General features: G+C 42.5%; 1 protein-coding gene and 1 non-coding gene across 8 annotated transcripts in view; one reads left to right on the top strand and one right to left on the bottom strand.

The window, feature by feature from the left end:
- Positions 1-2,695: 2,695 nt before the first annotated feature.
- LOC140609140 (U6 spliceosomal RNA) lies at positions 2,696-2,802 on the bottom strand. The gene has a single exon (XR_012011090.1). It is a non-coding gene; the product is annotated as a U6 spliceosomal RNA (small nuclear RNA).
- A 6,639-nt stretch (positions 2,803-9,441) lies between these two features.
- The window catches only part of LOC140600269 (KRAB domain-containing protein 5-like), a 46,412-nt gene continuing 42,677 nt past the window's right edge, over positions 9,442-13,176 (top strand). For 5 of the 7 annotated variants that reach the window (XR_012003519.1, XR_012003520.1, XM_072768441.1 and 2 more), the window contains exon 1: positions 9,919-10,439. Coding sequence is in view for 5 of the 7 variants with exons in the window: in XM_072768441.1 (XP_072624542.1) it covers positions 10,425-10,439 (15 nt within the window). In the remaining 2 variants the exon portion in view is untranslated. The other 2 variants (XM_072768442.1, XM_072768439.1) reach the window with 1 other exon arrangement.

The following is a 13,176-nucleotide window of genomic DNA, read 5'->3' as shown; positions in this document are numbered from 1 at the left end:
CTCCTGGGTGGCTCAGCGGTTAAACGTCTGCCTTCTGCTCAAGGCGTGATCTTGGAGTCCCAGGATCCAGTCCCACATCAGGCTCTCTGCATGGAGCCTTCTTCTCCCTCTGCCTGTGTCTCTGCCTCTCTCTGTCTCTCTGTGTCTCTCATGAATAACTAAATTTTAAAATAATAATAATAACAATAATTTTTCTCTAAAATCTTAACGTATGTACAGGATTGAAAATGTATACATTCCTACCTCAAAAGAGGCATTCTATTTGCATTCATAATGAAGTTCTTGTGCTTCCAGGTTAAGCATATTCTCACATTGAGGGATTTTCATGACATCTTATTACAGTGCCAATGGCGATGGCCATTGTGTCAGATGCTGTGACACAGTGCAGGTAAAAATGGCTATTTTTAAAGATATTCTTGAGTATCCACTTTTGCTGTACACATGGTGTTGCTTACAGAGCCATCTGAGAGAGCTCTGGTCAGTCCCTGAGCTCTGGAGAAGTGTCTGTGCAGTACCCCGAATGAATGAAAATGAAATAACTTTAAGTCAAAACCCCTATAGGGGCACCTGGGTGGCTCAGTGGCTGAGCATCTGCCTTTGGCTTAGGTCGAGATCCCGTGGTCCTGGGATCCAGTCCCACATTGAGCTCTCCGCAGGGAGCCTGCTTCTCCCTCTGCCTGTGTCTCTGCCTCTCTCTGTGTGTCAGTCATGAATAAATAAATAAAATCTTTAAAAAAAAAAGTCCCTATGTTCTCTCATATTTCTTCTTATTCCTTAGTAATGGAACAGGATTTTTTTAAAGATTTTATTTTTATTTATTCATGAGAGACACAGAATGAGAGAGAGAGAGGCAGAGACATAAGCAGAGGCAGAAGCAGGCTTCCCACAGGGAGCCTGATGTGGGACTCAATCCGGGGACTCCAGGATCACACCCTGGGCTGAAGGAAGGCGCTAAGCCGCTGAGCCACTCAGGGATCCCATGAAACAGGATTTGATGCCTACTGGTGGGGCAACCAGTTTTGGGCCATGAGAGATGAAAGATGAGCACAAGGCTGTTAATGGATAATAGAAGTACAAAAAAGGGGAAATAGAGCTACCCCATATGATGTCTCAGTCATTTTATCAGACATGGGCTTCCTACATATTCATTGTGTATATAACAGAAAATATACATCTTTTTTAGAAGTATTTGTCATTCTTGGTATAGCTGAACACAAAGTCACAGGTACAAAATGAAATGGATTCTTTTTTTTTCTTTTTTAAAGATTTTATTTATTTATTCATGGGAAACAGAAAGAGGCAGAGACAAGGCAGAGAGAGAAGCAGGCTCCATGCAGGGAGCCCGACACAGGACTCAATCCACAGTCTCCAGGATCATGCCCTGGGCCAAAGGCAGTGCTAAACCGCCGAGCCACCCAGGCTGACCCAAAATAGATTATTATATTTCAATTGTAATAATGTTAAATGTGAATAACCTGTTATCCAACTTCTTTGCACTGGATTTCACAAGTAATAGAAATCCAAGTTCCACTCCAGACAGGATGGGTAAAGGAGCAGCAAGGGCTGTGAAGGACCACGGAGATTTGTGGCCAAAAACTGGGTAGATTGAGGCAGAGATGCTCACAACCTCTGACTACTAACCTGTGTCCCCACTCACTGGCAACAAGCACAGAGCCCAGAGGACGTGACTACCCTAATCATGGGCAAGATAGAATGAGGGAGTGATCAGCATTCCTGGAAGATCATCCATCTGTAGTGGATCAAACCGATGTTGGAGTTATACACCTGGGATACTAGTGGTTTGTGGAATCATAGCACATGCCTTGCTGATCCTGCCTATTAGAGTGTCCCCAAGGCTTCATCTCCAACATCTAATCTGTGATATATCTTTTTTTAAATTTTTTTATTTTATTTTATTTATTTATGATAGTCACAGAGAGAGAGAGAGAGAGAGAGGCAGAGACATAGGCAGAGGGAGAAGCAGGCTCCATGCACCGGGAGCCCGACGTGGGATTCGATCCCGGGTCTCCAAGATCGCGCCCTGGGCCAAAGGCAGGCGCCAAACCGCTGCGACACCCAGGGATCCCTAATCTGTGATATATCTTAAAGTATTGTCTATGATGCTTCCATCATCCACTACCCCTCACCATCCACTGCCAATAATTTAGACCTGAAGAAGATCAGTAATCTCTGTATCCAACAGAATCTTATTGCTTATTAGTAACACCAGGGAATTCAGTTAAATCATGAAGAAAAGTAGGAATTCCTTGGTCCCAGGAACTCACCATATTTGCCAAGTCCCCATCTCTATTACTTTTATTCATCAGGTGACACCATGAGCATCTGACTTGGACTTTGGAGCGACTACGTGTTCCCTCCAGTTCCCTCCCTCCATTTCAAAAAGTGTTCTCCAGGTATATGTTTTAAGATTTTCTGTATTTCTTTGACAGACAGTGAGCACTAGCAGTGGGAGCAGGAGAGGGGGAAGCTAAGCAGGGAGCCTAAGTTGGGGCTTTGTCCCAGGACCCTGAGCTCATGACCTGAACCACAGACAGATGCTTAACTGACTGAGCAATCCAGGTCCCCCTCCACATATGCGTTTATTTTTTTTGATGGTATTTTTATGGTTTTATTAACACAAATATGACACGCACATAAGCTGTCTATTCATTTTCTTCGCTATGCAGCCTGGCAAAAAAATATGGAACGCTTCACGAATTTGCGTGTCATCCTTGCACAGGGGCCATGCTAATCTTCTCTGTATTGTTCCAATTTTAGTATATGTGCCGCTGAAGCGAGCACCACGTATGCGTTTAGTAGGTCTTATCTTGAGGCACCTCGGTGGCCACTTCCTTTGGCTCATATCATGACCCCAGGGTCTTGGGATCCATGCCCCTGTCAGGCTGCCTGTTTCTCACTTTCCCTCTGCTGCTTCCTCTGCTGTGCTTGCTCATGTGCACTCTCTATCTCCCTTCCTCCCTCAAATAAATAAATAAAATATTTTTTAAAAATAGCGTTGGGTGCCTGGGTGGCTTAGTTGATTGGGTGTCTGCCTTTGGCTCAGGATTTGGGGATCCAGCCCTGCACTGGGCTCCCAGCTCAGTGGGGAGCCTGTTTCTCTCTCTTCCTCTGCTATTCCTACTGCTTGTACTCTCTCTCTTTCTCTCAAATAAGACTATTTTTTTTAAAAAATATTTTATTTGGGGATCCCTGGGTGGCTCAGCGGTTTAGCGCCTGGCTTTGGCCCAGGGCGCGATCCTGGAGTCCCAAGATCGAGTCTTGTCTCGGGCTCCCGACATGGAGCCTGCTTCTCCCTCTGCCTGTGTCTCTGCCTCTATATGTGTATCATGAATAAATAAATATTAAAATAAAATAAAAATAAATAAAAATATTTTATGTTTGCACCTTGGGAATGTAGGTCATCATGTTTCAACTCTGTTCACACCCTTCTGGGTGTTAAATGTCTGAATTTATACTGTGGCCCATTGTCCTTGTATCCCTCTAATCTCAAGAGGTCAGTGAGGACTCTACAAAACGTACAAAAAATTGTCTCAGATACATTTGTAACTAGGAATGAAACTGAGATCAAGAAGAACTGGAGATGCTTAAAAAGTTAAGACAAGTAGAATTTGTCTTTCTGTATTCTGAGAGTCAGGTGTGTAACCCAGTAATAGGTGTCCTCTCTCCACATGTAGAATTCATGCAGTTCTTCTTCCTGTAATTTTTGTTTCTCATGCCTTTCCTCGTGTTGGAATACTTTTCTCCACTTATGGGGTATCTATTATACACCGAGTACTGCCACATGTAGATATTGAGTTCATTTACACGTCAAAGGAAGCTGTCCATCATGACAGGGGGCTCAATCTTCTATTTGGATCTATGGGCAGAGAGTGTCTTTGAGTTCCTGGGTCAGTCCAGATGGAGCCACTGAGACAAAAACATATTTAGGTAATCTCTGTGGGGATCTTCTCTACAGGGTATACAAGAGGATGCATAGGTTGCCAGGGGAGATGGTTGTTCACAAGGGCAGTGGTTGAGGTGTCACGTCAGAAATTATATTAACTTGTGACTCTGCAGGGTGTTGTTTAGGGAATGCACTAGTGAGAAGGTATTGTGTCAGTTCATGTCCCCTGCAAACCAACTGACTACACAAAATGGATAGCAGGCAGCACACCATCAGGAAGGAGTTTACCTAACCTGCCAACGGTCCCCCGATATAATATGTTATATATCCATGTGGATGTCTCAGCAGTTAAAAGGAGAAGAAAATGATACAATAGATAAACTGTTGGAAATATAATCACACATTATTTGATACACTTAATGGTGTATTAAATGTATTTAATACACTTTTAAATATATTCTCAGAGGCCACTGAGAAAAGGGATTACTGGTGATATTACATCACCATTATCAAATGGCATGGTAAACACCACCTGTTATCTACATTCTTTTTTTTTTTTTTTAATTTTATTTATGATAATCACACACACAGAGAGAGAGAGGCAGAGGGAGAAGCAGGCTCCATGCACCGGTAGCCCGACGTGGGACTCGATCCCAGGTCTCCAGGATCACACCCTGGGCCAGAGGCAGGCGCTAAACCGCTGCTCCACCCAGGGATCCCCTGTTGTCCACATTCTTAAGGTAAGGTAGGTTAATGTTGGTGGCGGGATAATACATTATTCCTGTACACATCAGTATTAACACATTAAAAACCAATATATTCTATCATTAAAATATCTTATGATCACACATAGATAAAATTATGCATTTTAAATCCACTGTATGTTCCTTCTTGAAAATACAGATTACAGGGACGTCTGGGTGGCTCAGTGGTTGAGCGTCTGTCTGCCTTTGGCTCAGGGCGTGATCCTCAGTCCGGTGATCAAGTCCCGCATCAGTCTCCCAGTGAGGAGCCTGCTTCTTCTCCCTCTGCCTGTGTCTCTGCCTCTCTCTGTTTCTCATGAATAAATAAATAAAATCTTTAAAAAAAAAAAAAGAAAGAAAAGAAAATGCAGATTACAAGCACTCAAGAAGCGTTCTTTTTAAAAAAATTTTATTTATTTATTCATGAGAGACAGAGAGAGAGGCAGAGACCTAGGTGGAGAGAGAAGCAGGCTCCATGCAGGGAGCCTGATGTGGGACTCAACACCAGGACTCCAAGATCACGCCCTGTGCCAAAGGCAAATGCTTAACCGCTGAGCCACCCAGGTGTCCCTTAAGAAGCATTCTTGTTCTGATATAATGTCCTAGGAGTCATGATTTCAATACATTAGGCCTGAAGCAATAATTAAGAAATGTCAATTTATGGTCGTATGCGTTTTTATGGAAGTGTTAGCTCTCGTCTGCTGATATCTGGGAAGGTTTCTTCATTTCAACTGCATCAGATAATATTCTTTACTTCTATCTATTGCTATTATATAGATACATCAGTATTTTAATGGATTGCCATGAGCTTGTCTTTGATTTTGACTCTTTAGATTTTTAATTTCAGGGGCACCTGGGTGGCTCAGTGTTGAGCATCTACCTTTGGCTCAGGTCTTGATCCCATGGTCCAGGGATTGAGTCCCACATGGGGTTCCCCATGGGGAGCCTGCTTCTCCCTCTGCCTATGTCTCTGCTTCTCTCTCTGTGTTTCTCATGAATAAATAAAATATTTTTATAAAAAGATTTTAATTCCAGTTAGTTAAGATAAAGTGTTTTATTAGTTTCAGGTGTATAAACAGTGGTTAAAAAAAATTCTATACCTTACCTGGTGGTCATCACAAGAATTGCAGTCCTTTATTCACAGGACCTATTTAACCCTTCACCGCACCCACCTTCACTCTGGTAACTATTGGTGTGTTCTCTATCATTAAGAGTCTGTTTCTTGATTTCTCTCTTTCTCTCAACATTGTCACTTAGCAATTGATTAAATTCCTCATGGAGAGTGGAGTATGGTCACCTTAAATGGTCTTCTCATTGCTCTTCTGATTTTTCATTATAATAATACTCTAAAGAAAAAAATACTCTAATGTGTTCTCCTTTTGCTTTGTTCTCTCCTGTTGTTGAGATATACGTAAGCAGCTCCTGACTCCTTTTCCCAGCCAAGCAATCATACTGATTCCTCAAAATAAATTCACCCCCACCCCCATCCCCTCTGGACTTTACAACAGTGGCCTTGTGAAATAGTTATAGGTAGGGACAGATAGGGCCCAATTTCATTGCATGGGTAGAGACACCTCTACAACAATGTCACCTTGAAGATGTTGCACAATAGAACCCCTTCACCTAAAAAAAAAAAAAAAAAAAAAAAAAAGAACCCCTTCACCTTTCAACAACCCTTAACATTTAAGAACCGATAATTGGTCAGAGGTAAAATGATGAGGGATGAAACAGAAAAATGTTCACCTTTAGCCCAGAGAGCTGACCTATAGGCTGCAGAGTTTTGATACTGATCAAATACATACTGGTTGGCACATTCTTAAAGGGTCTCATGACTGCCTGTACATCTCACCCATAATACTGAACTGAGTGAAAAGGACCAGAGAAATTTTGCAAAAGTAGTTTTTCAAGTAGAAATTTGAAGAAACATTTATGATCTAATACTCCCTACATGTCCCCTCCTCCTTGAATGTTAAGCGATAAGGACCAGCTTCACATAGCCAAAATGCAACTCTTTCTACCTGGGCATCCTATCCCCCTGCTATTTGAATAAACTAAGTTGCACCTTAAACATCTCAAGAATCCTTTCCTGCTGGATGGGCTCAACAATCCCACAATAGTTTTGATACTGAAAGCTCCATTTTTCGCTTCCAGTGGCTCGAAAAGCCAATACTCAAGACATAAGTTTTGATTGGAAAGGAAGAAGAGCTTTACTCAGGAAGCTGGCCACTGGCGAAGAAGGTGGAGTCTTGTCCAGAAACCAACTCCAAGGATTCAGCCTGGCCCAAAGATTTTTAAAGGAATTTGAGGCCAGTCATCAGTAAAAGAGGAGCCTGATAATCTGTAACACTTCTTGATTGCCTGTAGACTCTGTGGTGCCAGCTACAGATGTTATGGACCTGCTTGGAGATTGTGTATGGGTGTCTCAGGGAGAGGTGATGCAAAAGGCTTCTGTCCCTATTCTTTCTAGGAAACAATGCATGTTCAATAGATATATAGAAAGAGGTGTGGTTTATCGATTACACAGCCTAGAGGTTCATCCAGAATTTAAAAACTACTAAATTGGTTAGAGGGGTACTTCTATGTAACTTCTGTGTGAACAAGATCCTCTATGATTATTCTGTTGCAGCAAATGGTAGGATTTCCTTGTTTTGTGAGGTTGGTTATATACCAAGAATAAAATAGATGGGAGAACTCTATCAGTAATATAGCTGATATCAGAGATTACTTTTTTTTTTATTTTTTATTTTTTGAGATTACTTTTTTAAAAGATTTTATTTAGTTATTTTTTTCAAGATTTTGTTTATTCATGAGAGACACACACAGAGAGAGGCAGAGACATAGGCAGAGAGAAGCAGGCTTCATGCAGGGAGCCCTATGTGGGACTGGATCCCAGGTCTCCAGGATCACGCCCTGGGTCAAAGGCAGGTACTCAACTGCTGAGCCACCCAGGCGTCCCATTTATTTAGTTATTTGAGAGTGAATGTGCATGTGAACACGCAGTGGGAGTGGTTCCATCCCAGGACCAGGGAATCATGACCTGAGCTGAAGGCAAATGTTTAACTGTGCCACCCAGGAGCCTCAGAGATTAACTTTTTATATGATAAAGAATTACCTGCCTGGTGTGGCAACCTATTCCTTGGCAAACATTTGCTCTTTCCTTTTTCCTGTGAATATGCTTCCCCATTTTTGAAATTCTAAATCCTTACATTCTGCTAAGTGACAGTGGCATGCATATAAGCACTAATTGCCTGTCTTGAGCCTCATATGTTTGGGGTTCCCATAATTAAGAATTTTTTTTTCTCTTGTGAGTCTGCCTCACATCTGTGTAATTATCATTCTGGCCAAAGAATTGAGAACAGATGAAGAAAGTGTCAGATTTAATCGGATTGGTCGTGAAATGAAATAGGCCAGGCAAAAGTTGGCCAAAACAGGCTTTTAATGGGATGCGCTCTCTGGAAAGTTTCTGTGGCCCGCAGGGGAGGGAGAGAGCAGGGAGTCAAGGGCCTGGGAATTCGCACACATGGAGGGCAAGTGGGCTTTTTAAGGGAGGGAGGGGTAAGGGGATGTGTGTCCATACAGGGTGATAGGTATTAGGGCATATTGCTGGTGAAATCAGCCTGGGGCAATAACTGCCCATGCCCTTATATGGGATCTGGTTAAGGAATGGTTCAGGTTTCCTGCATAGGTCCTGTCTCCCCCTGATGACATGTCCTCGGGCAGTCTGCTGGTGATGGGAAAGTTCCGAAGTGGGGGCAACAAGGTGGAGGGTCTGCAGCCATTTTGTTGGTGCCTCCTGATCCCCCTTGATCCCGAAGGCCCAACAGAAAATGTTTCCTCTCCTGCACATTCATTCTGTTGTCACAAAGTGACCTCTGTGCTTTAGGGCAAAAATATGACCTGAAGACCGTGTTGGGGATGAAGAACAGTAGCTTTATAGCTTTGCTAGATAGAGGAGGATGCAGGAAGATAAGACCCCAGAAGTAGAAGCTCACTCTGTGACTGGGGCTGAGGGGTCTCGCAGGCATGTATAGGATCTGGCCTGTTGCAACAGGAATGGTGTCTGTGCTGCCAGCCTTGCTCACCAGGTTTTCAGAGTGGTACTGGATTCCTGAAAACAGAAAACAAAGGCTAAGAAGGGGGGGAGAGGAAGTTTGGCGAAAAGAGGGAAAAGGATACTTGGTTTAAGCTATGAAGCCTTGCTGTTGTTTTAATGCAGCCATTTGATTTTTGTTTGACTTTATACTCTTAAGAGGTTTTAGTTTGAGTCACCAGGATAGCTGAAGTAAGCCATGTCACATTTTACATTGAGAAACCACTCAATATTTTCTAGAATTCCTAAAATAAAAGGAATAAAACCAAATTTTAGTGTAAATATGAGGAATTAGAATTCTCATATGTTGCTGATGGGAAAGTAAGAAGTAAAATCACTTTGGAAAACCGTTTTGCAGTTACTTATGAAAATAAACATTTCCTTACTGACGGGAGCGGGGGGTGGGGAACATTTTGTTAGCAAAAAATATACCTCTTTAAAGATTTTTATTTTTTTTTTAAAGATTTTATTTATTTATGAGAGAGAGAGAGAGAGAGAGAGAGATGCAGGCTCCATCCAGGGAGCCTGATGTGGGACTCGATCCAGGGTCTCCAGGATCATACCCTGGGCTGAAGGCAGCGTTAAACTGCTGAGCCACTCGGGCTGCCCTTTAAAGATTATTTTAGACTGCGTTTGCGTTTTCTTGTGTACGGGGGGGTTGGTTTTTTTGGTTCGTTTGTTTTGAGGGAGAGAGAGAGAGAGAAGGAAAGCAGGAGCCTGTGGGCAGGAGCCAGGAAGGGGGAAGAGGAGCAGAGGTGGAGCAACAGAATCTTAAGCAGGCTCCCTCCTCAGTGGACCCTGACCTCATGACACTGAGATCAGGACCTGAGCTGAAATCAAGAGTCACATGCTCAGCCTACTGAGCCGCCCAGGCGCCCCTCTGCTGTTATTTTAAAGAAACAGCAGACAAAGGAAAAGCTCTGAAACCCAGTTTGTTTACTTTTGTGAGAGACATTTTCATTTATATGGGAACGCTCCATTTGTAAGAGTATGTCCCTCTGTGTAGCAGAAAGAGGCAGACTGTGTAAAGTGCCGGAAATTCTGATCAGTGGAGAAGGCATGGATTTAAATCTGGATAACAATCATAGCCTTAGTTACTCTCCTTTGCCAGATCACTTCTCTCACTTGCTTTCCAGTCGGATAATTATGTGGAGTTTCAAGAGCGATCCTTGCTGGTATCCTCCCTCTATGTTTCTGTCAATTGGTGTGGGTGGAACGGACAGTGTTGTTTTAAATAACGGCTCTGGGTGATTCTAAGTGAGGTCAGGTTTAAGCATGAGGGCTTCCAAGTTATTTTATGAGAGTTGAGAGTAAGCTTTGGCCAAGGAGAGGTAACCGGTCTCCCCTACTGTGATTTCTGGAGGGTCAAGTCCGGGCAGCACACCCTTCGTAGGCGATAGCTGAATTTGTTGTAGTCTTTTGGAGGGGAAGCCCCCTGAAAGGAGAGAATGAAAAGTCAGTGATTGGTCTCCTCGTAGGAACTCAGTTTCTGAAAGGCCCCTGAGGCAAAGGATTAGGAAGTTTTGGGGCCTTTTCTGCGTTTCAAAGTCCTGCTTTCTGGCGAGCAGTTTAGAGGTGCAGAGGCTCTGTTGGTGGCTTTAAAGGCATTTTCTCCTGATGCAGCTGTGATTTCTCCATGAATCTCTTCTGAGAAAGAAATCTAGAGGACAAAGTGAAAGAAGAAGAAATGGCCAGTTCTCAGGTAAGCCTTGCATCTGAGGTCAGAGGCTTTCATGTTTTCCTCCTGGAATTCCATTAATTTAGAAATTGCAAATGTTGGTTCCTCTAGTTTTGATTTTTCTGCCTTATGTTTTCACCTGATGTTTAAAACCTTTTCAAAAATGACTTTAGAACCTTCTTCCCTATATCCCAGAGCTTCTCTGCCTTCTCTCCAACATGGCTTCCAACAGCGCATCACAGTTGTCCCTTTGAATTAAAGTCCTGCAAGTATTGAAAATATTCCCTTTGTGACAGATTCACAGGGCAAGTCTTTGAGTCCAACATTCCTAATGCTGATGGAGTCTGGTTGGAATATCAGTCAAGAAAAGCAGTTCTTATTCAAGTCCCATCTGGATGCTTTTTCACCTTTGTGTAGACCAAGGGGGATAATGCATAAATAAACATAATGGGTATGAGGCTCAGAATAACTGGGGAATTTTCCAGTGTGTGTGGGGGGACTGGGAAGGGATGGGGGGAGCAGGCAGTAATCTTGCTCTTTAGATTGTGAAAAAGATCCTCTATTTAAAATGTACTAGATATTACAGGACATGGAACCTATACTGATTGAAGTTTGTATAAATGCACTATATTCTCATAAGTCAATTTATATTCTGATTTAATGTTTGGTGGCAACAAGAACATACCAGTAATATAGGTCCTTTAGTGCGCCTTAGGCACTGTTATCAATTGGTTTCCTTAGAGCTCATGTTATCTTCTTTGACTTGGTTTGGTGCTGACAGATTTCTTTCCTATTCAGTTTATATTTTCTCCCTTAATATTCATAAGGATCTTAGATTTACTGAGTGATATGCAGGACCCATCCTATGTAAAGTGGAAACTTCTTTCTAGTCTCTCTTGCTTGTTGTTGCCTATAAGGAGTACAAAGGTAAAAGAAATGTAGAGAAACTGAAATTCAACTTGCAGTCCTTTGATAAATATCCAAGATTGGCAAAGTATGAGAAACTATTAGGAATTTACAATTTCCTTAATGTTAGGGCTTTGCTAGAGGCAAAAAACAACCAGCTTGACAATAGCCAGACCTCCAGGATCCCTTAAGTCCTCTTTAACAAATGAAAATACCCTACCGAAGCTTCCTTTAGGGATGTTTGGGTGGTTTAGTGGTGGAGCTTCTGCCTTTGGCTTGGTGGGGGGGTGGGGGGGTGGGGGTGGGGATCCTGGAGTCCTGGGATGGAGTCCCACATAGAGCTCCCTGCATGGAACCTGCTTCTCTCTGCCTATGTCTCTGCCTCTCTCTCTCTCTCTCTCTGTCTCTCATGAATAAATAAATAAAACCTTAAAAAAAGAAACTTCTTTATTTCTGCCCCCCAATTTAAAAATATATAATCAATGGCTTCTCTCAAGGACAGTATAGGTCCTTCTGCCCAGGGGTCCTGTCCCTGCACTTTCATAAAAACAGTTTTTGCATCAAAAATGTCTCAAGAATTCTTGCTTGACCAGTAGCTCCCATCAGTTTCCACTGGACAATGGAGGCTCTCTCTCTCATGTAGTATAGAGAATGATTTCTAAGACTGAGGGTTCTAAGGGAGACCTTCTTCTTGATAAAGTTTAGGAATATAGGTGAGGTCCAGAGTTGACAACCAAGAAAGAATTGTTGAGACGTCTTTGGTGCAAAATGGTGGTTTTATTAAAGCACGGGGACATGACCCATGGGTAGGAAGGGCTGCTGCCCCAGGCTTGTGAGGGGTGGCTGATTATATACCTGGGAGTTGGGAGGGGTTTGAGGATAGCTGAACTTTTTAAGGCATTTTGGAAGCAAGGTTTCTAGGACCTAGAGGGGGCTAGTTATTGTTGGGAAAAGGTCACTAATTACCATCTAATAAAACCTGAGTTATGAGACCCTTCAGATATATATCAGTGGGCCATGTGCTTGGAGGATGATTGCCAAGATGTATCTTTGAGTTTAGAGATAAAGGAAATTTCTAAAGGAATTTTTATATGTTAAAGTAGACTTACAGGCTCCTGGAGGTTGGGCTAAGATCCCTTAGCAAAGTATGAACATCGAGGCAGTTAAGTCTGTAGATGAATGTACCTCTCCTGTTTCAAGGACTTGTCAATGTGCTGCCCCAGGCTTGTTCTTTGTCCTCAGCTAGTTTTCTGTTCCCCCATCAATCTTGTAGATTTTTATTTTCTTCCACACTTAGGTCACAGAGTTACCCTTCTATTTACTTCTTTGTATTTTCAGGAGGAAAAAAAAAAACTAAAACTAAAACAAGAATCATTAACATGTTTGAGTGTCTTAAAATCCTGAAATAGAGTCCTTGATAGAAACTCTACCAGGTGGGGTTATGACACCAAGGAAATTTGATTTGCAGCCAATAAGGAGATTATAGGGGATAACTTCCCAAGCAGAGACTCAGAGTCAGAGGGAATGGTTTCCTTTTATTTAGGGTTAGGATGGAAATTCAGCAAGAGGGGCTTCATCATCTTCTTATAGCTGGGTATAAGGTCACACAGGTACCTGCAAACAACACTTTTATATATTCTCTGTATGTTATGTAAATGAGGTTTGTGCTTCTCCTTTGGAGATTTTCTTTTCTTTTTTTTTTTTTTAAAGATTTTATTTATTTATTCATGAGAGACACAGACAGAGGGAGAAACAGGTTCCCCACAGGGACCCCCATGTGCGACTCTATCCCAGGACCTGGGATCACACCCTGAGCCAGAGGCAGGCGCTCAACCACTGAGCCACCCAGGAGTCC

Source organism: Canis lupus, chromosome 1 (genome assembly GCF_048164855.1).
Source record: "Canis lupus baileyi chromosome 1, mCanLup2.hap1, whole genome shotgun sequence".
In the NCBI taxonomy this organism is placed as follows: Eukaryota; Metazoa; Chordata; class Mammalia; order Carnivora; family Canidae; genus Canis; species Canis lupus.
This window is presented reverse-complemented; position numbering and strand designations above follow the sequence as displayed.